At 44.5% G+C, this 24781-nt stretch overlaps 1 protein-coding gene and 1 long non-coding RNA gene across 2 annotated transcripts in view; both read left to right on the forward strand.

Moving 5' to 3' along the window:
• Positions 1 to 24781, forward strand: part of TM9SF2 (transmembrane 9 superfamily member 2) — a 69890-nt gene that overhangs the window by 13380 nt on the left and 31729 nt on the right. The window contains exons 5-7 of the mRNA XM_048854163.2: positions 5415 to 5544; positions 12618 to 12742; positions 13915 to 14026. Coding sequence (XP_048710120.1) covers positions 5415 to 5544; positions 12618 to 12742; positions 13915 to 14026 — 367 coding nt within the window. The remainder of the gene's footprint in view (positions 1 to 5414; positions 5545 to 12617; positions 12743 to 13914; positions 14027 to 24781) is intronic.
• Positions 14809 to 19840, forward strand: LOC125638425 (uncharacterized). The gene is made up of 2 exons (XR_007357219.2): positions 14809 to 18714; positions 19303 to 19840. It is a non-coding gene; the product is annotated as an uncharacterized LOC125638425 (long non-coding RNA).

Genomic DNA, 24781 nt, shown 5'->3' on the forward strand with positions numbered 1-24781 from the left:
AGGCATGACCAGGGCATACAACTGATGTGGAAGCTGCACAGGAAATAAACTGGATTAGCATCAGCACTGTTACCTTTATCAAACAAACCTGTAATCTCATCAGAGAAAGACATTTAAGTTAGTTTGATAGGATCTATTTTCCAGGTTGATTTGCATTAATATTAATAGAGTCCCATTTCAGCCAGGCCATTTTTTTTGCACAGGACTGTTGTCAGGCTGACAGGACAATAATTATCTGGGTCACTATGTTTACCTTTTAAAAATATTGGCACAACATTAGCTGTCTTCTGGAACTTCTCCTGTGTTCCAAGAGTTATTGAAAATCAGTGTTAACAGTCCAGCAAGCACCTCAGCCAGCTCTTCTAAAAACTCTTAGATGCAAGTTATTTGGACCTTCTAATTTAAGTATCTAAGTTTAGTAACTGCTGTTTAACACTCTCCTGAGCTACTGTTGGAATGAAAAAGGTTATCATATTATATGACTACATCATCTGTCTTTTCCAAATACAGAGCAGAAATATTTATTGAACCCTTTTTTGCTTTTCCTGCATTACCAACAATTTGGATATCCATTTAATAATGGACCAGTAGCACTGTTGAGTCGTCTTGTTTTTCATACACTTAAGCAACCTGCTTATTGTCATTACCTCTCCTGGTCATAGGTTTCTCCTTGTGTCCTTATGTTTCCCTTATCAATTCTCTACTTAAGCTCCTTCTGAACTCTTGGATGTATACCGTCTGGGCCTACTGGTGTAGTGTTTTTTTTTGTTTGCTTGTTTTTTGAAATAAATTTGTTTCAGTATTGCTACTTCTGATGCATCAATCTTTGATGGTACTTCATCTTTATTACCAGAAGAAAGACTACATCATCTGCAGGAAAAACTGTTGTTTCACTTGTCTTAGCCCTGTCAAGTGAGGGGAAGAACAAACTAAAGCATAATCTGATTTCTAGCATTGAGGGTTGTGAAGATAACCTAACCTGCCAAATGTGAACAAAGTGTAGGAAGATGCAATGTTGTCTTCTGAGGTCTGTAAATGGATCACTTTTAATCATTTGCCACTGATATCTGCCCAGCAGCAACAACATGGTGAAATGAATAGGACTCTGGTCAGTTTCACAGCTGCTCTTCAGAGCCCTGTGGGAATCTGGAAACTGTAAACAATCCTGCCAAGTACATGTTGTTGCTGTAGGCATTAAAAGTTTACTTGCGGGGAAATAGGACCACCCTAAAAGCACTCCTCTTCCCAGTATCTGGGGCAGAAGAGGGGAAAGCACCTTGTTGCTCCACAACATTGGTGGGTATCCCACCCTTGTTCTGGCCAGAAACTGATAGGAGGAGATAAGGTTTTTCTGGTTTTGGTTTTCCCCGGTCCTGGCTTCCTACCTACTTACTGTTGGAGGTTATTCTCCAAGCTGCTAATGGTCTTTGGGGGGGGAGAGATATGCTGGCTAGTAAGAGTCCTCTTTTGCTTCTGCTCTGTGTCAACATCAACATGGAGCTGCGGGCTAGAGACTTTCCTTTGTACCTGAGATCAGAGAGAGCAGGCTGGGAAGAAGAACCTGCTTGGTCTGCTCTTAGGAATGGAGGACTGTGTAGCAGTGAAGAGGAACCTTCTAAGTGATACAGGGAGAGAATTAAATTGATTTATTGAGGTGTGGTTTTGGGGAGGGCATGGTGATGCAGGAAATTTTCTCTAGGACTTTTAGATTTAGTCCTTGGGTGAGTAGGTGTTGGTGACCCTTTCTTTTTTTCCTCCCTCATACCCTGATTACCTGACTTCTCAGGTTGGAGCAGCCAGTTTCTGGTGCCTTGGGAGCAGCAAATTGAATCTCTTGATAGCAGTCCATGGGTGAATTAAACCTTAAGTACATTTTTTTACCCAAAATGGTTTAATGCCAGTGTAATGCAAAGAAAATATATGGAAGATACTAAAGCAAATACCTATCGTATTGGCTTTACCAGGGCTTCCTGGAGAATTGGTCCATGAAATCTCTCTTCCATAACTTTTGTTTTACTGGGTATCTTGGGACACTGTGTTTGTTAGCATTTCTGGCCCACTAACAATAAGACACTTAATGGTAAAGGTGATTCAATAACTCAGTGCATTTGTACCAATATGTAGCATTAAGACACAACAGGACGTTTTATTTGTCCAGTGATGCAAATAAAGTGACTGCAGCCTTGTGTCTTCAGCCACTTAAGACATATTAATGGACCAGTAAAACGTACCCTGGAGTGTTTTAATGGCGTTCTAATTACAGCTATTGAATTTTTTAAAATTCTTTTAAATGATTTCTTTTTGGACTTATCCTTCCACTATGGAAAAAACTTCATAGTGGAAAGAGGGGTGGTGGTAGACAACTTCTTTTTTTTTTAAATGTATATTTTTGTTGTTGACATTTTTCGTTTCCATTTATGTTAGCTCTCCTGCCATATCCTGCTGTCTTGTCTTCTCCTCCTGCAGCTCCTCACAGGGGGCTGGGCTGCTTTCAAGATTTATCTATTAAGCCTAAATTGGAAACTTACTGTGCTCTTGATTTTTAGCCTTTTTAACAATAAAACAATCTTGTGAAGAGCTGCTGGAGGGAGGTGTGAAAGCAGCTGCTTTTCGCCTAACTATAGTAGCTCTCAACTTTTTACCCCATGTAAACTCACTAGTTAAAATAGTTCGTACCATCAGGGAAGCACAGTTGAGCATGGTGGTCAGGAATGCACTTCAGTAAGGAAAAACACTGCCTACTCTGAGCTGCCATACTTTTTTCCATTTAACTTTACTAGGACTTCCTCATTTGTGGCAGTTTTTTACTAGAAAAGCTGATGCTGAAGTGGGAATTCATCTGAAACACTCAATTCAGCTTTCTTTAGAAGGTAAAAGTTGAAATGTGCCAAGGAAGCCCTATTGTGGACAGTGAGGAGGGGGAGAAGATCCATGGGGAACAGAGTGACGGTTGTGCATCGTGTACTGTGGTAGTGATAATGGCAAGGTTTGTGTCTGAGGGTATGTCTACACTACGGAATAAGGTCGAATTTATAGAAGTCGTTTTTTTAGAAATAGGTTTTATATATTCGAGTGTGTGTGTTCCCACAGAAAATGCTCCAAGTGCATTAACTCGGTGGAGTGCTTCCACAGTACCGAGGCTAGAATCGACTTCCGGAGCGTTGCACTGTGGATAGCTATCCCACAGTTCCCGCAGTCTCCGCTGCCCATTGGAATTCTGGGTTGAGATCCCAATGCCTGATGGGGCTAAAACATTGTCGTGGGTGGTTCTGGATACATATTGTCAGGCCCCCGTTCCCTCCCTCCCTCCGTGAAAGCAAGAGCAGACAATCGTTTTGCGCCTTTTTTCCTGAGTTACCTGTGCAGACGCCATACCACGGCAAGCATGGAGCCCGCTCAGGTAACCGTCACCCTATGTCTCCTGGGTGCTGGCAGACGCGGTACGGCATTGCTACACAGTAGCAGCAACCCATTGCCTTCTGGCAGCAGACGGTGCAGTATGACTGGTAGCCGTTCTCGTCGTGTCCGAAGGTGCTCCTGGCCACGTCGGCTCGGAGCGCCTGGACAGACATGGGCGCAGGGACTAAATTTGGAGTGACTTGACCAGGTCATTCTCTTTAGTCCTGCAGTCAGTCCTATTGAACTGTCTTATGGTGAGCAGGCAGGCAATACGGATTGCTAGCAGTCGTACTGTACCATCTTCTGCCGGGCAGGCAAGAGATGAGGATGGCTAGCAGTCGTACTGTGCCATCTTCTGCCGAGCAGCCATGAGATGTGGATGGCATGCAGTCCTTCTGCACCGTCTGCTGCCAGCTAAAGATGTAAAAGATAGATGGAGTGGATTAAAACAAGAAATAGACCAGATTTGTTTTGTATTCATTTGCTTGCCCCCCTCCCCCGTCTAGGGGACTCATTCCTCTAGGTCACACTGCAGTCACTCACAAGAGAAGGTGCAGCGAGGTAAATCTAGCCATGTATCAGAGGCCAGGCTAACCTCCTTGTTCCAATAAGAACAATAACTTAGGTGCACCATTTCTTATTGGAACCCTCCGTGAAGTCCTGCCTGAAATACTCCTTGATGTAAAGCCACCCCCTTTGTTGATTTTAGCTCCCTGAAGCCAACCCTGTAAGCTGTGTCCTCAGTCGCCCCTCCCTGCGTCAGAGCAACGGCAAACAATCGTGCATCTGAGTTGAGAGCGCTGTCCAGAGCGGTCACAATGGAGCACTCTGGGATAGCTCCCGGAGGCCAATACCGTCGAATTGTGTCCACAGCACCCCAAATTCGAGCCGGCAAGGCCGATTTAAGCGCTAATCCACTTGTCAGGGGTGGAGTAAGGAAATCGATTTTAAGAGCCCTTTAAGTCAAAATAAAGGGCTTCATCGTGTGGACGGGTGCAGGTTTACATTGATTTAATGCTGCTAAATTCGACCTAAAGTCCTAGTGTAGACCAGGGCTGAGTGGAGAACAAGGTATGTAGTGTAAGGTGACTTCATTCTTCTTGTGTGTGTGTGGGGGGGTTGTCAGGTGTGTAACTGCTTCACTGCAAAGTTCTTTCGTGTACTACCTTCCGAGTGTGTGTTAATGAGTAAGCACAATTGAGGAGGTCTGGCAAGGTAGAAGTGAAGCTGCTGCTACTTTTTGCCCTTAGAAGCCTTCTTTGTGAGATGAAATCTGACCGAAAAATACAGACTTCATTGGAGGAGGTTTTTATCAGATGGAGATGACTTATGTGCAGGCTTAACTGATATGTTATACACCAACTGTTACGATGAATACTAGCTAAAACTAACACAATTATTTTCCCAGAAACTTACATATTGCACCCGGTCTACTCAGGTTACACCTGTCTACCACATTTTGTGAAGAAAGGCAATTAATGTCCTTGGCAATATAGCCTAATTTCATGAAAGTCCAATTTCAAGTGACACATTAATTTTTACAAAGAGAAATAAACTAAATTACACAGAAAATTCAAAGGACACAAAACTAATGCTGTGTGAAATTTCACAGCAGTAGGCTTTCAACTTCTAGAGAAACTGAAAGTTCCCTCTTTTTAGGATCTGCTTTACCTGTACGGCTGTCACCAGGCACCTCCATTATCTGGAAATTGAGTTAACTGTCCTTGGTGCAATCCCAGCAGTTAAAGTCTTAAAGGAATGTTATTGCTACTTTCACATTTGTATAATTGCCAGGAGGAACACACAATAGTCATGTTGTTCTTTTTTGTAAAGAATACGAATCCTTCAGAATTCTAGGAATTTAAAGTAGTGTTGAAGATGCAATCTGTGTTCAGTGACTCCCCCTCCCACCCCCCCAAAATGCAAATAATTACTGCAGGTTAAATAGATCTAGGACTTTTATTTTTATGTTACTATGAGCTCTGTCTCTAATTCTATTAGTGTTTTGTTTATAGGATTGTGGACAACATGCCTGTAACTTGGTGCTATGATGTTGACAACAACCAGAAGTTTTGCAATCCTGGATTTCCTATTGGCTGTTTTACTACAGAAAAAGGTCATCCAAAGGATGCCTGTGTCATTAATGTAAGTTTAAAGTATTTTTTACTAATGTGTCAATTTCTGTATTGAGTGATTATCCATATGCACGTTCCATTAATGGTGAATGTGCATCCCACATGCTCGTTTTCTGAATCCTTTGTTCAACAGGGTCCATATGGTATGTATCCACCCTCAGAGTCCTTGTGCTCTGTACAGAGGACATAAAAGGACAGAGCAGCTCAACTGCTGCTCAGTTTTTATCACTGCCTCTTGGCTTTGAGAGAGAGAGAGAGGCTTGCTGTCTGTGCTTTCACTGCTAGCAATCTCTTGTTCTTACCACTTCTTTTAACTAGTTGACATTTCCTTTAAATTTTCAAACTGTTCTGATTTGCCCAAATTAGACTTCAGGCTCCAGGGTGGCCTCTACTTTTGTCCTCCAGATTTAAATATTGACCCTTGTGTGAGGAAGCTGTGCCTGTGAATGGTTACTTCAAATGACAAGACTGCCTGGGGGAGTCTCACATTTTGGAAAAATGTGACCTCTGCAAGTCTCTCACTTCCAGAACCCAAAAAGACAGTGACTGCAGTTATTCCTCATGAACCAATCCATGAAATCAGCATCTGACCCAGCTTCTCTGTGTCCCCCTGAACATGGCCCCAAAAGGTGCAAGCACTGGTTCAGTGACTCATAAAGCCTCTTCTTCAATCCTGGCACTGAGATGGACCAAACCCATCAAGAGACCATCATCTGAGAAGGTACAGGGAGTGAGGAGTTGCAGTGGTAGATCATCTACCACTAAAAATCTCACCTCCAGCACCACTTTTCCTCTGAGATTTCACAGCCCTGTGTAGTTCCTGCCACAGCTCACTACCTCACTTCTGTGCCTCCTCAGTCAGGAACTCGACACCTTCAACTTCCTGCTCTGCAGCCTCTGGTATCCCAGGCCGTGGCACTGTCCTCCAGTCTGGTGCTTGAATTGTCACCATTGCTTACTGAGGTTTTGGCACTGTTTTTGCTATCCATTTCACAACACCAGCTGGGACCAATGACATTCAGGGCACTGATCGACTTAATGGTTTTGCAGGAGCTGGTATCGCCTTTGATAGTCACCTCCATTTCCCTAGCTATAGTGGAACTTTCCTTTAGCATGCATCATATACTTCTGTAACCTTGCTGGTTCCACCAACGTCTAATACACCACCTAATGCAAAGTCTAATGCTCCTTTAATTCAGCCTCATCATTAGCATGAAATAGTAGCGGGGACTCAGAGCACCAACATACATACTCCCCAGAACGTTTGCACCACCTGCTTCAACCTCATAAGGAGACTGAGCCTCATTCTAAAACAGTTATTGGGATGTTTGCCAGACAGGACACACGCTTCGCTGACTTTATGGCCCTCGGGACCATATTTATCCATGCAGATGTGGCCATAATGTGGACCATGGTCCACTCAAAGTAGAGTCAACTACCAGGATAAATCTCACCATCTTAAAGTGCCTTTCCTGATGGCCTCAGCTACCCAGGCTGTCCCCAAACCTCCACAATAGCACAAGGATAAACCAGAAGATGTTTCACCTCTGTGGAGACTTTCTAGGGCCTGTGGCACTCTCATCATCCTCACCTGAGGAGGTAGTTATCCTACTGTCCCCTAGTTGGACAACTTTAGAGGTTTCCAAGAGCTCCTCAAAGAATTGTACAGGCCCTGCAGGTTCGAATGGAAGAGGTCCAGGTGTAGACCCACCAATTTGTGGATCTCTTACAATTCACCTCACCAACTACCAGGCCTTAATGGCCAGTTATGACTTTCAGATAGACAAAAACTCGTCTTCCACCTTTTATCTCCAAGGACTGATTAATGGCCTAAACTGGCTTCCAGCCTGCACTGGATGTGGCAGACTGTTTATATTTTGATAGTCACAAGGCGATCTCTGTGGCTACAGAGGTCAGGCTTCCTTCAAAATACGTTTGATGGTAGAGGGCGTGCCCTTTGAGGGGTGGTAATTATAGTTCAAAAATGGATGAGGCCCATTGCACACTGACGGACTCCAGAGCAACTGTCCAATACCTTGGGATCTACATGATAAATCCTAAAAGGAAATGTATCAGTAGTCATATGACCTACGTAGGTCAGATCCATCGCTGTTTCTCTGTGAAAGCCCTGCTGAGCTTCAGGGAAAAAAGAGGCAACACTTCCACAGATGGACACAGTCCACTGCTGTTGCCCACTCTTCTCAATTTTCATCAGTCCAGTAGCACTCTTCTAATGGGACTCTGAGGCAGTTCAGACTGTCTCCTGTGACACCATACCTAACAATCTGTTCCATTGGGGAACTGAGGAGCCTCCATCACCATGGGTCAGTTGGTCATAAACATCATAACTTCAGGATATTGCATCCAGTTTCACACAGTGCCTGCAACCAACTGCCTTTTCCCCTCCTCTTCTGGGATCCTTCTCATGAGAATCAACTATGGCAAGCGATCCTTGTTTCTTTTTCTCCAAGCAATAGAGAGTCCCTCCTCTGTATCATAGTAACAGGTTTTAAAGCAAGTACAGTAGAACTCCATTTGTCTGACTTTCCCTTAACCAGCTCTCCACATTTACCGAACAGCTGGGACTCCAGGGCCAGAAGCAGACGATCTTTCCTGTGGCTGCTAGATAGTGCTGCAGCATCACATGTTCCCATTCTCCAGTTTATCTGGAGGTTTGATTATCTGATCTGGCCCTGGCCCTGGCCCTGATCCTAATTAGACTGGAAAATGGGGCTTTACTGTACTTCCATATTCCTAAAAAGAAATGAGGCTGGTGATCCATCCTGAAACTGAGGAAACGTTCATATGCCGTTGAAGTTCAGGATGGTGTGACAAAGTTCCTGCTCTACCTTGGTGGGTCTTGCGCTTATTGATGGATTTGCTTGCCTTGGAGCTTCACGGCAGCCCTCAGCTTGGCCGTTTTTCTGAACCCACAGTCCAGGTTGACTCCTCCTGTGTCTGACCAGGAGTTGGGAGGGTTTGGGGGGAACCCGGGCCCCCCTCTACTCCGGGTTCCAGCCCAGGGCCCTGTGGAATGCAGCTGTCTAGAGTGCCTCCTAGAACAGCTGTGCGACAGCTACAACTCCCTGGGCTATTTCCCCATGGCCTCCTCCCAACACCTCCTTTATCCTCACCGTAGGACCTTCCTCCTGGTGTCTGATAATGCTTGTACACCTCAGTCCTCCAACAGTCCGCGTTCTCACTCTCAGCTCCTAGTGCCTCTTGCTCCCAGCTCCTCGCATGCACACCACAAACTGAAGTGAGCTCCTTTTTAAAACCCAGGTGCCCTGATTAGCCTACCTTAATTGATTCTAGCACCTTCTTGATTGGCTGCAGGTGTTCTAATCAGCCTATCTTAATTGTCTTCAGAAGGTTCCTGATTGTTCTGGAACCTTCCCTGTTACCTTACCCAGGGAAAAGGGACCTACTTAGCCTGGGGCTAATATATCTGCCTTCTATTACTCTCCTATAAGCCCTCTGGCCCGACCCTGTCACAATGGTCACCCTCACCTTAATTCCCTTTCTAAATTCAAGGTACTGGATTGCATCTCTCGCCCTCAAGATGCATACTTCAACATATATTGATGATCCCATCCTGCAGGAAGTACCTTAGGTTCATGGTAGGCCTGACCATTACCCTGAAGAGTAGAGCCCAATACACTACTGAGGATATTCATTAACATGCATGTAGTAGTGGTAGAACTCTTAAGGAAATCTTGGTGTGTACCCTGGCGTGGAAAGTTAACTGGTACAGAGGAAATATTGTCCGCTCTCAAAATCTGTTCATCACATGCTTGATCTGCTCCCTAAGCCTGAAAGTCACTAGGCAGAAATCCAACTGGACTTCTGTCCATAGACTCAAATTGATTGGCATGGTTCTGCACTCCACCAAGTCTGTGGCTTATCTTCTCTAGGATAGTTTTGAGAATTCTATAGCTCTTATTATGCAGTTGGAGTCAAGTCTAAGCATCACGGTAAGGACTTTTCTTGCTCTGCAAGGATGTGAGGCTTCATGCACCTTTATCATGCCTCGTGCCAGACTACACCTTCAGTGCGTACAAGACTGGCTAAGGCTGGTGTACACCCTGATTTAAGCATCATGTGGACGTGCCCTTCTGGATGCCTCCATTAGTACTGTTACCTCTGAAATGGTGGAAGGACTCTTCAGACATCTAAAGCGATGTGCAAAAGGAACTCCTGCTGTCTAAAACTGTAGTGACAGATGTCTTGTTCTTGGGGTGGGGAGCTCACATGCAAGATCTTCAGGTGAAAAGCCTTTAGACAACATGAGAAGTATGGATGCATATCAATCTCCCAGAATGCAGAGCTGTGTGCAAAGCTTACGAGTCCTTACTGCATTGCCTCAAGGAACAGATGATCCAAATCAGCAATACAACAAACAACATGGGGTAGAAGTCTTCTCCCTTATGCCAGAGGAGGCATGAGCCTAGGTCTCTCTCAGATAACATTTTAATCTTGTGGACAAAGGCCTGGTGCATGCCTATTCTGTGGTTCCATTGCTGCCCAGGGTGCTCTCCAAGATCAGGAAGGACTTGGACAAGATGATTTTGGTTGAAATTTAGAGGCAAATCTTAATTTTTTTTCCCCCCTCTCCAGAGGAGAAAATGCTAGTAATCTTTCTCTTCACCATTCTTTCTTCGTTCTGAATCTGTGTTAGGGAACCACTTGCAGTCTCCCACAAAAGAAACACGTTTGTAATTTCACTTAAAGGACACCGTCAACTTAAATTGCACTTGTCTAAGCGTTGTTGAGGGCAATCTAAAGAGAACTCTTAAGACTACTGTAATTGAATTATAGAAAAGAGCTCTCAATTTGTTTGTATTTTATTTTATAGTGCATTCTACTGTTTTCTCAGTATAGTTAGCCCCTTTTTTTGGTATATGGGGGTCTTTTTTAAAAAAGGGGGGGAGAGACATTAGATTTGGAAAATGGGACTGCAAAAATTAGTACCTGGTATGACTTCTAACTCTCTGTAACTGACTAATTTTCAAGTTGATGTGTGTCCCTTCAGCAGTAATAGTCACTGGGGTTACATTCAATATTTTTTTGAGTGCTGGCTGCGATGCATCCTTTGGCATCAGTGGATTTGCATATCTGAGCATGTTCCTGTCAACAGATGACAGTTAACTACATCCTCTGTTTTGGAAAAATGTTTTGGGGCTTCTAGTGTTAATCCCACCACATTTGTGCTCACACAAACGGACCATTTTGGGGTGCAGTTTTTCAGACCGTTGAGAGATTGTCACTGCCTGCCCTGTAACACTGGGTGCTTTAAATGCTCTGCTGCTGTTGCTGACAGCCCAGACACCAACAGCCAGCAGACAAGCATGTGGTTTCCCGAGCGTGTCTGTGCTATTCAGCCCTTGCTCTGCACTCTGACCCCAACAGCCTACCTACAACACAGTAACCCCACGCTAGTCTACTCCAGACTTGGTTACTGTTTACAGGGTGACCCAACTCTCTTAGTTCTGAATTTTCCCAAAACCGTCTGCTCTGAAGTGTCCAGGCCTCTCCTGGAACACTCAGACGTAATAAGTTTCATTAGAGTACATTGGGATGTTCAGACCAGCTGAAACTCACAGCTACGTATCAGGGTGTTCCTTGCCATTGGGCACTGGGGTACTCGTAGGGTCTCTTACACTTCCATGGAACTGTAAAGACTCTCTGCTGCCTCCCATCCATCAGTTTAGTGATGTCATACTTAACTAAATATTGAGAGACTTTCAATGTCTGATAAATGACTCCTCTCTATAGCTGGGTATCAGTAAGTCCAAAAGAGAATTTTAAAGACCATCAGTTTCACCTTTTGCTTCAGTATAATCAATTTATTACATTTTTATTTCACTTCAGAATTAAAGAAATTGTTATAAATAAGGCTTTCTACTTCATAGCCAGCCCACTTCTTGAATGAAATAAAAATATTATTCTTTAAAGCTGTCATAGTGCCTGGATTTTAAAATTCTGCAGTGTAGACCTCTCCTAAGCCCCGGTAACTGGTCTCTGAATGAGTCTGGCCTGACACTGTCTCTCAAAGGGTGAAAAATCTCTGAAAGCTAGGGGAGTCCCAGTCTCTTGCCTGGAGAGTGGAGATCCAAGAGTAGGAATCCAGTCAGAGAAGCAGAACTACAGGAGGATATAAGTATCCCTTTCTGACTTGCGTTCTTTTCCAATAGCACACAAATAGCTATGATATCAGCATAGTGGTATTATTGGGTCAGTCAAACAGGAGAAATGGGATGCCTGGATAATAGAGTTAAAACACAAATGTTTTCAAAATATGAGTACTACAGAGAAAATAGAGCTGTTTAAATTTGTATGTATTAACACACCACTTCTTGATGATCTTTGAAATTGACAACTATGAACAGCAGTAAAACCGATATTAACTAAGTTTTTGATCCTGTTGAAACACCACTAGCAGTTGGAGGCAGCTGTATACTGTCATATGAGCTTTGAGAGCAAACAGCTCTTTGAAAGAGACATTTTGAAACCAACTGAAAATGGTCCATTCAAGGTTTCTCTCTAACAGTTGAACCAGGCATGGCATTCAGTTCTGTCATAATCTGTGGGAAGGATGCGCAACTGATGTTGATTTGAGGTGGTGTTTGTGAAGCATTTGTTTAAAACTATTTTGGTTGTGTGTTCTCAATTGCTGTCACAGGAGTTTATTTAGTTTATTTGTTCCTGTATATAACCTCTTTGTAAAATTGGTCCACTTGGAAGTCCCCAATAGTCCAATATTTTTCTTCAGTTAAGATTCATTTGGGAATGGTGATCTGGATACTTCGTGTAAAGCTCACGTACTCTTGAAGTGCTCTGTGCAGTTCTTTAAGCTTTACTTCAGTACCTCCATTAAAAAGGTAACACAGGAAAAAGTGCTTGCTTATGTATTCCCACAACCCTCAATATATCTTGTAAGAGAATTTGGGGACTTTTAACTTTGGCAGTATATCCCTTTAAAAAATAGTGAATACAATTCTGTATGAAATTCAGTTTTGAGCTTCTGTTTTTTAAATTGTAGAATAGTCATATATCTTTTGTTTCTTGTATTTTGGTCCACAGGCAGAGTTTCGTGAAGAAGATACCTTTTACATATTTAACCATGTAGATATTAAGATATTCTACCATGTTGTAGAAAAGGAGGCGGTAGGAGCAAGACTAGTAGCTGCTAAACTTGAACCGAAAAGGTGAGTGCATTTAAAATGGATTTTAAAAATTACTTGTTAAACAAATGATTTAGGGCTTATAACAAGAACTAAGTCAGTGCTCTACTCCAGTTTGTGTTTAAAACTGGGCTTGTTAAACTTTGAAATCCATAGCAAATCCTGAGTATCAACCACAGGAAACTTATTCCACATCGTGGACCTGTTATAGGTGCAGGACGTGTGTGTGTGTGTGTGTACATATATGGTTCAAATTGGCTTTCCTGGTAACCAAGGTGACCTGACCTAATGTGTTTTAACTGACTTAGTGTCATTCTACTGACAAGGAACCTTAATCTGCTATTTCTGTCTCCAGTGTATTGAAGATATCTGATGGTAGTGGTATACTCCCAGTGTGGGATTCTCCATTTGCCAGTTGGGGGGGTGGGGGGAGGAACAAGGTTGCATTTTATTGTATGATTGAACACATTACCCCTGCCCTGGATGCTGGTGAATCAGTATAGTTCAACTTTTGACATCATAAGTGTTAGATATTCTAATATAGTGGTGCCTCCTCTAAACTAGTTTAAATTTCCTGTTTTCTATGAACAGCAGTATGAAGAAGCATGTATTTCAATTCCGACAACTTAGTGTTCTCTTCTCCTTCTTCCCGTGGTGTATTTTTGTTGCTTTCCTTTTCCCTGTTAATATAATGGAGCTTGCTGCCTTGTAGGTCAAATCCTAAAAAATTTGTTTTTGTTTTTGTTTTTTGTTCTGGGCCACCTAGCTGTTTTGACAGCAAAGTTAGGAAGTCCTATCTTGTACAACATAACTAAGTGACCTTTTCTTTCTATTTTCTATTCAGAAAAATAAAATGTTTTGTAAACCTTACTCTTTCACAGAGTGTAGGTTAAAGAAATGATAGCTTGTAGTCTTAAAACTTTTGAATCAATTTAACAAAACAGTTTTTAGGTAGTAAAAAGTACCACACTTGTGTATGTATGAACTTGCTCCTTGCATCTTCTGTAACTTTTTTTTTTTTTTAATTTGGTTTAAAATCTGATTCAAAAGAAGAATCCTAAATGAGGTTGATAATTGAATGTCTTTAAAAATACAAAATATGTAACGTTAAATGAATGTTCTTGTAAGACTGTTGCTAATTAGATTAAATTTATAAGAAGTTACATAAATATCTGTGTATATTTTTCTTCCCACAGCTTCAAACATACACATATAGATAACCCTGACTGCTCAGGACCACCTATGGGTATAAGTAACAAGGCTAATGGGGAGATCAAAATTGCTTACACATACTCAGTTAGCTTTCAGGTGAGTGTTTGTTTTCTGTTTTGGAGACCTCACTCAGATTGCTTACAATGATATTTTAGGAGCTCTAAAAGATGAGTGTCTAAAATTACTGCAAAATATTATCAGGCTCTTTTTAATAGTATGGTTCAAAAATAAAACTCCTTTCAGATTAGGATCTTGTGGTCTTTCATTGAGATTTTCATAGCTGACATGGGGATTTAGCTACCCAACTCCCATTAATTTAAATGGGGATTGAGAACTAAAAGTGTGGCAGATGTCAGGGCTGATGGTTCTCTTCTCCAGCTAGCTCTTAGGGCAGGTCTATACTACGGGGTTAAGTCGACCTAAGTTATGCAACTCCAGTGACATGAATAATGTAGCTGAAGTCGACGTAGCTTCGGTCAACTTACTGCAGTGTCTATGCTGCGCTGGGTTGACGGGAGAGCGATCGGCGGTCGATTTTTAGCAGTTCTTCACTAGACCCACTGAATTGACCCCCGGTGGATCGATCGCCGCAGCGTTGATTCACGGTAAGTGTAGACAAGCCCTTAGTTTTCTTTCCTCCCATGCCTTTTCTCACGTGTATAACTACAAAGAATCAGGCAACTATTTTGTGTTACCTCTGCTCTCCTTTTGAGAGCGCAAGTCCAGCCACAGGAATGTCCTTAATGGGGGCAGGGTGATGGCACAAGACATGGCTCTTGATGTAACCTATTGAAGGAAGGTTCCTCAAAGTATTGGAATGTAAAGGATTTCTAAGGTCCCTCTTACTGTGGTGTGTAAGAGCTAATAAAATAGCTGGGAAGACTGGAGATCATCCTTATCTTCACATATTAATCACCTTAAGTAGGCACTTGTCAAGTTTCATTTTTCTAGCCTTAAATTCCTCTGTTTGGACTCTTCCCAAATGCATACACCTTTATGTATTCAAATGAGCAACTATCACTGTCATGCTGTGGATATCTATTTTAGAATCTTGGAAAAAATAAGAGGAAAATTTTAATTTTTGTATTTTCCGCTATTAATTTTTTTAAAAACTAGCTATACCAAATTTATTCTAAGAGCAGCATAATACCTTGGTATATTACACCATTGCCTGATTGAACAAATGTGCTTGAATAAATTCCTTTAAAATTTACACAGCTTGTTGCAGGGTTTAGTTCCAATATAGTAAAATGAAGCTGTATATGAAAGTGAGTCCTTATTCTTTAAAATTTAGTTGAAATATGTGTTCTGTACCCATTACACACACCATTTTCCACGAACTTCATGGAGATACATATATAATTAATATATATTAATAGTCTAATAATAATGTAGAAATCATGCTCTGTTAAATGGCCACGTTGGAAATAAAACCCACAAGAACTCTGAAGATGAGGATGAACACTTGGCTTGTAAGAGTACAATATAAACAAAAGTATTGGATCACTCTCACCATATATGTAAACATTCTGATGTTCAGTTGGTACAGACTGTAAATGGACATTCAAACTGAACTTGAAGTAAATTTTATGCTTATTGAAAAAAGCTGAAAAACATATTTTCTCCTCTGTTCCTAAGGGTTTTAAACATTTGGCCAGGAATGCTTGATCAGAGCTAAAATTTAACACGTAAAATTGTCAATGAGGCATTCTCAGACTTTTGCTGTTAGTATGGCTTCCCTTTTTTTTTGTGGTTTTTTTTTTTAAACAAAGGGGTTTTTTTAGTGTCGAGGCACATGTTTTGAACTCATTACAAATGGATAGTTTTAAGTTTTGTAGGATTAGTCCATAATACTGTTTCTAAAATGTTCAGTTCATTGTTGAAAAGCTAACTGAGATGCTAATTACTTTTGAAATTTGTAAGTGAGACAGGTAGATGTATCTGGTGTATTTTAAATACATACCATGGATTAAATAAGATTGGTCCCAAGACCAATCCCTGAGGAACACCACTACTAACCTGCTTCCAGCCTGACAGTTCACCTTTCAGTATGACCAGTTATAGTATAACCAGTTCCTTATCCACTTTTCAGTTCTCCTATTAATCCCCATCTTATCCAGTTAAACTAAAATTTCCCATGTGGAACTGTATCAAATGCCTTACTGAAATCCAGGTAGATTAGATCTACTGCATTTCCTTTGTCTAAAAAAAAAAAAAAGTTATCTTCTCATAGTAGATCAGGTTGGTCTGGCATGATCTATCTTTTGTAAAACCATGTTGTACTTTATTCCAGTTACCATTCATTTCTGTGTCCTGTGATAGGGTCAGGCCAGATGGCTACAGAAGGCAGATACATTAGTCCCAGATTAAGTAGATCCCTGTTCCCAGGATAAGGTAACAGGGGCAGTTCCAGAACAAGGAGGAACTTGCTGGAACCAGTGAAGGCAGGCAGGCTAATTAGGACATCTGGAGCCAATTAAGAAGAAGCTGCTAGAATTGATTAGGACAGGCTGGCTAATCAGGGCACCTGGGTTTAAAAAGGACCTCCCTTCAGTTAGGGAGAGGCGCGTAAGGAGCTGGGAGTCAGAGGATGTGCTGCTGGAGGGCTGAGGAGTACAAGCGTTATCAGACACCAGGAGGAAGGTCCTGTGGTGAGGATAAAAAAGGTGTTGGGAGGAGGAAGGGAAGTAGCTTAGGGAGTTAAAGCTGTTACATAACTGTTACAAGAGGCACTCTAGACAGCTACAATCCACAGGGCCCTAGGCTGGAACCGGGAATACAGGGTGGGCCCGGGTTCCCCCCAAACCTCCCAGACACAAGAGGAGTTGACCTGGACTTTGGGTTCCACCAGAGGGGAAGGTCTCTGGGCTGTTCCCTGACCCACATGGTGGATCAGCAGAGACTGTGGGGGTTGTTCGTCTCCTTTTCCCCATGCTGGCCAGTGATGAGGTTGTCTGAGCGAACGGCAGATTTAGCCACAAAAGCAGCCAAACTGAGGGCTGCTGTGAATCTCTGAGGCGAGCAAATTCACCAGTAAGCACAGGACCCACCAAGGTAGAGGAGGAACTTTGTCACAATCCTTAACAACTTTTTCTTTCAAAATTTGTTCCAAGACTTTGCATGCAATTGAGGTCAAACTAACTGCCCTGTAGTTTCCTGGGTCACTTTTTTCCCTTTCTTAAAAATAGGAACTATATTAGCAATTCTCCATTCATAGGGTATGACCCCCAAGTGTATAGATTCATTAAAAGTCCTTCCTAGGGTTTGCAATTTCATGTGCCAGTTCCTTTAATATTATTAATGGAGATTATCCAAGCCCCCTGAGTTAGTCCCATTAAGATGTTTGAGCTTGACTTCCACCTCAGATGTGATAATTTCTATATCCATATCCTCATTCCCATTAGCCACTCTGTCACTACCTTCAAGATCTTAATTAATCTTACTGAAAACTGAGGCAAAGTATTTGTTTACGTGTTAGGCCATGCCCAGATTATCTTTAATCTCTACCCTGTCTTCAGTGGTTAGCAGTTCCACTTCTTGTTTTCTTTTTATTTATATGCTATGGAACCTTTTACTATTGGTTTTAATTGCCTTTGCAAGGTCCAACTCTGCTTGGCGTTTGATCATCATAATCTTGCCTTCATTCTTCCTCTCTAGGAACAGGCAGAATCCCACTGAAATCACTTGAGCCTCCATTTCCTTAAGTGTTTTCCACAGCTTCCCTTGATATGTTCCAGAGAGAATTTAGCTGTATCATTTGTTCCCACAATGAAGGATAATCAGTGGATTCTTTCCTGCTCCCATTAGGATCCTCTTCAGCCTCAGGTCCACATCCTGTATCTTAGCCCTGGTCTACACTAGGACTTTAGGTCGAATTTAGCAGCCTTAAATCGATGTAAACCTGCACCCGTCCACACAATGAAGCCCTTTATTTCGACTTAAAGGGCTCTTAAAATCGATTTCCTTACTCCACCCCTGACAAGTGGATTAGCGCTTAAATCGACGTTGCCGGCTCGAATTTGGGGTACTGTGGACACAATTCGATGGTATTGGCCTCCGGGAGCTATCCCAGAGTGCTCCATTCTGACCGCTCTGGACAGCAGTCTCAACTCAGATGCACTGGCCAGGTAGACAGGAAAAGAACCGCGAACTTTTGAATCTCATTTCCTGTTTGGCCAGCGTGGCAAGCTGCAGGTGACCATGCAGAGCTCATCAGCACAGGTGACCATGATGGAGTCCCAGAATCGCAAAAGAGCTCCAGCATGGACCGAACGGGAGGTACGGGATCTGATCGCTGTTTGGGGAGAGGAATCCGTGCTATCAGAACTCCGTTCCAGTTTTCGAAATGCCAAAACCTTTGTGAAAATCTCCCAGGGCATGAAGGACAGAGGCCATAACAGGGACCCGAAGCAGTGCCGTGTGAAACTGAAGGAGCTGAGGCAAGCCTACCAGAAAACCAGAGAGGCGAACAGCCGCTCTGGGTCAGAGCCCCAAACATGCCGCTTCTATGATGAGCTGCATGCCATTTTAGGAGGTTCAGCCACCACTACCCCAGCCATGTTGTTTGACTCCTTCAATGGAGATGGAGGCAATACGGAAGCAGGTTTTGGGGACGAAGAAGATGATTGATGATGAGGAGGTTGTAGATAGCTCACAGCAAACAAGCGGAGAAACCGGTTTTCCCGACAGCCAGGAACTGTTTCTCACCCTGGACCTGGAGCCAGTACCCCCCGAACCCACCCAAGGCTGCCTCCTGGACCCAGCAGGCGGAGAAGGGACCTCTGGTGAGTGTACCTTTTAAAATACTATACATGGTTTAAAAGCAAGCATGTGAAAGGATTACTTTGCCCTGGCATTTGCGGTTCTCCTAGATGTAGTCCTAAAGCCTTTGCAAAAGGTTTCTGGGGAGGGCAGCCTTATTGCGTCCTTCATGGTAGGACACTTTACCACTCCAGGCCAGTAACACGTACTCGGGAAACATTGTAGCACACAGCATTGCAGTGTATGTTTGCTGGCATTCAAACAACATCCATTCTTTATCTCTCTGTGTTATCCTCAGGAGAGTGGGATATAATTCATGGTCACCTGGTTGAAATAGAGTGCTTTTCTTCAGGGGACACTCAGAGGAGCCCATTCTTGCTGGGCTGTTTGCCTGTGGCTAAACAGAAATGTTCCCCGCTGTTAGTCACAGGGAGGGGGGAAGGTTGAGGGGGTAGTCACGCGGTGGGAGGAGGCAAAATGCGACCTTGTAACGAAAGCACATGTGCTATGTATGTAATGTTAACAGCAAGGTTTACCCTCAAAGAGTGTAGCCACTGTTTTATAAAATGTGTCTTTTTAAATACCGCTGTCCCTTTTTTTTTCTCCACCAGCTGCATGTGTTTCAATGATCACAGGATCTTCTCCTTCCCAGAGGCTAGTGAAGCTTAGAAAGAAAAAAAAACGCACTCGCGATGAAATGTTCTCCGAGCTCATGCTGTCCTCCCACACTGACAGAGCACAGACGAATGCGTGGAGGCAAATAATGTCAGAGTGCAGGAAAGCACAAAATGACCGGGAGGAGAGGTGGCGGGCTGAAGAGAGTAAGTGGTGGGCTGAAGACAGGGCTGAAGCTCAAATGTGGCGGCAGCGTGATGAAAGGAGGCAGGATTCAATGCTGAGGCTGCTGCAGGACCAAACCAGTATGCTCCAGTGTATGGTTGAGCTGCAGTGAAGGCAGCTGGAGCACAGACTGCCACGGCTGCCCCTGTGTAACCAACCGCCCTCCTCCCCAAGTTCCATAGCCTCCACACCCAGACGCCCAAGAACGCGGTGGGGGGGCCTCCAGCCAACCAGCCACTCCACCACAGAGGATTGCCCAAAAAAAAGAAGGCTGTCATTCAATAAATTTTAAAGTTGTAAACTTTTAAAGTGCTCTGTGGCATTTTCCTTCCCTCCTCCACCACCCCTCCTGGGCTACCTTGGTAGTCATCCCCCTATTTGTGTGATGAATGAATAAAGAATGCATGAATGTGAAGCAACAATGACTTTATTGCCTCTGCAAGCGGTGATTGAAGGGAGGAGGGGCGGGTGGTTAGCTTACAGGGAAGTAGAGTGAACCAAGGGGCGGGGGCTTTCATCAAGGAGAAACAAACAGAATTTTCACACCGTAGCCTGGCCAGTCATGAAACTGGTTTTCAAAGCTTCTCTGATGCGTACCACGCCCTCCTGTGCTCTTCTAACCGCCCTGGTGTCTGGCTGCGCGTAACTAGCAGCCAGGCGATTTGCCTCAACCTCCCACCCTGCCATAAACATCTCCCCCTTACTCTCACAGATATTGTGGAGCACACAGCAAGCAGTAATAACAGTGGGAATATTGGTTTCGCTGAGGTCTAAGCGAGTCAGTAAACTGCGCCAGCGCCTTTAAACGTCCAAATGCACATTCTACCACCATTCTGCACTTGCTCAGCCTGTAGTTGAACAGCTCCTGACTACTGTCCAGGCTGCCTGTGTACAGCTTCATGAGCCATGGCATTAAGGGGTAGGCTGGGTCCCCAAGGATACATATAGGCATTTCAACATCCCCAACAGTTATTTTCTGGTCTGGGAATAAAGTCCCTTCCTGCAGCTTTTGAAACAGACCAGAGTTCCTGAAGATGCGAGCATCATGCACCTTTCCTGGCCATCCCACGTTGATGTTGGTGAAACGTCCCTTGTGATCCACCAGAGCTTGCAGCACTATCGAAAAGTACCCCTTGCGGTTTATGTACTCGGCGGCTTGGTGCTCCGGTGCCAAGATAGGGATATGGGTTCCGTCTATAGCCCCACCACAGTTAGGGAATCCCATTGCAGCAAAGCCATCCACTATGACCTGCACATTTCCCAGGGTCACGACCCTTGATATCAGCAGATCTTTGATTGCGTGGGCTACTTGCATCACAGTAGCCCCCACAGTAGATTTGCCCACTCCAAATTGATTCCCAACTGACCGGTAGCTGTCTGGCGTTGCAAGCTTCCACAGGGCTATCGCCACTCGCTTCTCAACTGTGAGGGCTGCTCTCATCTTGGTATTCATGTGCTTCAGGGCAGGGGAAAGCAAGTCACAAAGTTCCATGAAAGTGCCCTTACGCATGCGAAAGTTTCGCAGCCACTGGGAATCGTCTCAGACCTGCAACACTATGCGGTCCCACCAGTCTGTGCTTGTTTCCCGAGCCCAGAATCGGCATTCCACAGCATGAACCTGCCCCATTAGCACCATGATGCATGCATTGGCAGGGCCCATGCTTTCAGAGAAATCTGTGTCCATGTCCTGATCACTCACGTGACCGCGCTGACGTCGCCTCCTCGCCCGGTATCGTTTTGCCAGGTTCTGGTGCTGCATATACTGCTGGATAATGTGTGTGGTGTTTAATGTGCTCCTAATTGCCAAAGTGAGCTGAGCGGCCTCCATGCTTGCCTTGGTATGGCGTCCGCACAGAAAAAAGGCGCGGAACGATTGTCTGCCGTTGCTCTGACGGAGGGAGGGGCGACTGACGACACGGCTTACAGGGTTGGCTTCAGGGAGCTAAAATCAACAAAGGGGGTGCCTGTACATCAAGGAGTATTTCAGGCAGGACTGCACGGAGGGTTCCACTAAGAAATGGTGCACCTAAGTTATCGTTCTTATTGGAACAAGGAGGTTAGCCTGGCCTCTGATTGATACATGGCTGGATTTACCTCGCTGCACCTTCTCTGTGAGTGACTGCAGTGTGATCTAGAGGAATGAGTCCCCTAGACAGGGGAGGAGGCAAATGAGTACAAAACAAATCTGGTCTATTTCTTGTTCTGACCCACTCCATCTATCTTTTACATCTTTGGCTGGCAGCAGACGGTGCAGAAGGACTGCATGTCATCCACATCTCATGGCTGCTCGGCAGAAGATGGTACAGTACGACTGCTAGCCATCTTCGTCTCTTGCCTGCCTGGCAGAAGATGGTACAATACGACTACTAGCAATCCTCATCTCTTGCCTGCCTGGCAGAAGATGGTACAGTACGACTGCTAGCAGTCCGTATCGCCTGCCCGCTCACCATAAGACGGTTCAATAGGACTGACTGCAGGACTAAAAAGAATGACCTGGTCAAGTCACTCCAAATTTAGTCCCTGCGCCCATGTCTGCCCAGGCGCTCCCAGCCGACGTGGCCAGGAGCACCTCGGACACGACGAGGACGACTACGAGTCGTATTGCACCGTCTGCTGCCAGAAGGCAATGGGTTGCTGCTACTGTGCAGCAAAGCCGTACCGCGTCTGCCAGCACCCAGGAGACATAGGGTGACGGTTACCTGAGCGGTCTCCATGCTTGCCGTGGTATGGCGTCTGCACAGGTAACTCAGGAAAAAAGGCGCGAAATGATTGTCTGCCCTTGCTTTCACGGAGGGAGGGAGGGAATGGGGGCCTGACGATACGTACCCAGAACCACCCGCAACAATGTTTTAGACCCATCAGAGTGCTCCATTGTGACTGCTCTGGACAGCACTCTCAGATGCCCGATTGTTTGCCGTTGCTCTGACGCCGGGAGGGGCGCTTACAGGGTTGGCTTCAGGGAGCTAAAATCAACAAAGGGGGTGGCTTTACATCAAGGAGTATTTCAGGCAGGACTTCACGGAGGGTTCCAATAAGAAATGGTGCACCTAAGTTATTGTCCTTATTGGAACAAGAAGGTTAGCCTGGCCTCTGATTGATACATGGCTAGATTTACCTCGCTGCACCTTCTCTGTGAGTGACTGCAGTGTGATCTAGAAGAATGAGTCCCCTAGACAGGAGAGGGGAGGGAAGCAAATGAGTACAAAACAAATCTGGTCTATTTCTTGTTTTGATCCACTCCATCTATCTTTTACATCTTTGGCTGGCAGCAGACGGTGCAGAAGGACTGCATGCCATCCACATCTCATGGCTGCTCGGCAGAAGATGGTACAGTACGACTGCTAGCAGTCCGTATCGCCTGCCCGCTCACCATAAGACGGTTCAATAGGACTGACTGCAGGACTAAAGAGAATGACCTGGTCAAGTCACTCCAAATTTAGTCCCTGCGCCCATGTCTGCCCAGGCACTCCTGATCGACCTCACAGAGGCGACCAGGAGCACTTCGGACATGACGATGATGGCTACCAGTCGTACTGTACCATCTGCTGCCACAAGGCAAGGGGTTGCTGCTACTGTGTAGCAATGCCGTACCGCGTCTGCCAGCACCCAGGAGACATAGGGTGACGGTTACCTGAGCGGGCTCCATGCTTGCAGTGGTATGGCGTCTGCACAGGTAACTCAGGAAAAAAGGCGCGAAATGATTGTCTGCCCTTGCTTTCACGGAGGGAGGGAGGGAACGGGGGCCTGACGATATGTACCCAGAACCACCCGCGACAATGTTTTAGCCCCATCAGGCATTGGGATCTCAACCCAGAATTCCAATGGGCAGCAGAGACTGCGGGAACTGTGGGATAGCTACCCACAGTGCAACGCTCCGGAAGTCGACTCTAGCCTCGGTACTGTGGAAGCGCTCCACCGAGTTAATGCACTTAGAGCATTTTCTGTGGGGACACACACACTCAAATATATAAAACCGATTTCTAAAAAACCGACTTCTATAAATTCGACCTTATTCCGTAGTGTAGACATACCCTTAGCTCCTAGCAGATAGCACACCCTTCTGTTCTCCGGATCAGCTCTGGTGACAGGCCTGTCTGTTCTTAGGGAGTCTGCAATCACGTAGACCTGCCTTTTCCTGGTGATGGTGTGATTCTCCGGCCTTCCTCCTGTTCTTTCTGGCTGCAAGTTCTCTTGTCTTTTATTCTCCCTTGCAATCTTCTGCGAGTCTTCCTGTATCATGCTAGGGCCCTGAACTCTGGGTATCTCCATTGGCTCTTCTTATAGAAATAGCTACTTGTGACGGTTTCCACCCAGCTCCAGGGTGCCACCTGGGGCTGCGGTACCATTGAGCTCGCTTGACCCACCAGCCTGGGCTCCCTTTCACCCTGTAATGCTGTGGAAAGCTGCAGACACGCTCCTGGTCTCGCCTTTCACCACCATACAGGTAGGGAGACACCCAGCTGCAGAAACACAGAGACTGAAATCAGCTCTACATGGGAAGGCTCAGCTAAGGATTTGCCTAGTACTCAAGTGCACACACCCCTCTAGAGAATAAACCCAAAATTATACCGTCTTGCACTGCACAGAGAACTATACAGTGCAAGCTCATGAAATTCACTACCTCCCAAAGCGTGGAGGGGAATATACACAGCTTTCTGCCCTAAGTTAGAATTTCCACACACTAGTTTAACACCAAACAAAAGCAAGTTTATTAACGACAAAAGAGAGATTTTTAAGTGATTATAAGGGATAGCAAACCAATCAAAGATTACACAGCAAATAAAACAAAACAATCTAAAATTAATATACTAAAGAAATTGGTTACAAGTAGCAAATTCACACCCTAAATGATGTTTTAGGCAGATTGCAGAGACTTGCTTGCAGCTTAAAACTCCAGATATTCCTTTCACAGACCAGACACCTTCTAGCCTGGGCTCAGCTCTTTCCCCTCCCACCCCCAGCTCAATCTCTTTGTTCCTCAGATGTTTCCAGAAACCTTCTCTCTTGGGGAGGGAGGTAGTGATGAATGAACCACGATGATGTCACTCCCCTGCCTTAAATAGTTCTTCCATATAGCAGGTATCCTTTGTTTCCCAGTTTGATCCTCACCATTGGTCAGTGGAAAAATACTAGTATTATCATGGAGTCCAGGACCAGGTGACTTGGTCACATGACCCTGCATCCATAAGTCAGAGACTGTTTATAGCATCCCCAGGAAGACTTCTCAGTGGGTGATTAGTATCTTCAAAG

The sequence above is a fragment of the Caretta caretta genome, chromosome 1 (genome assembly GCF_965140235.1).
Source record: "Caretta caretta isolate rCarCar2 chromosome 1, rCarCar1.hap1, whole genome shotgun sequence".
Classification (NCBI taxonomy): domain Eukaryota; kingdom Metazoa; phylum Chordata; order Testudines; family Cheloniidae; genus Caretta; species Caretta caretta.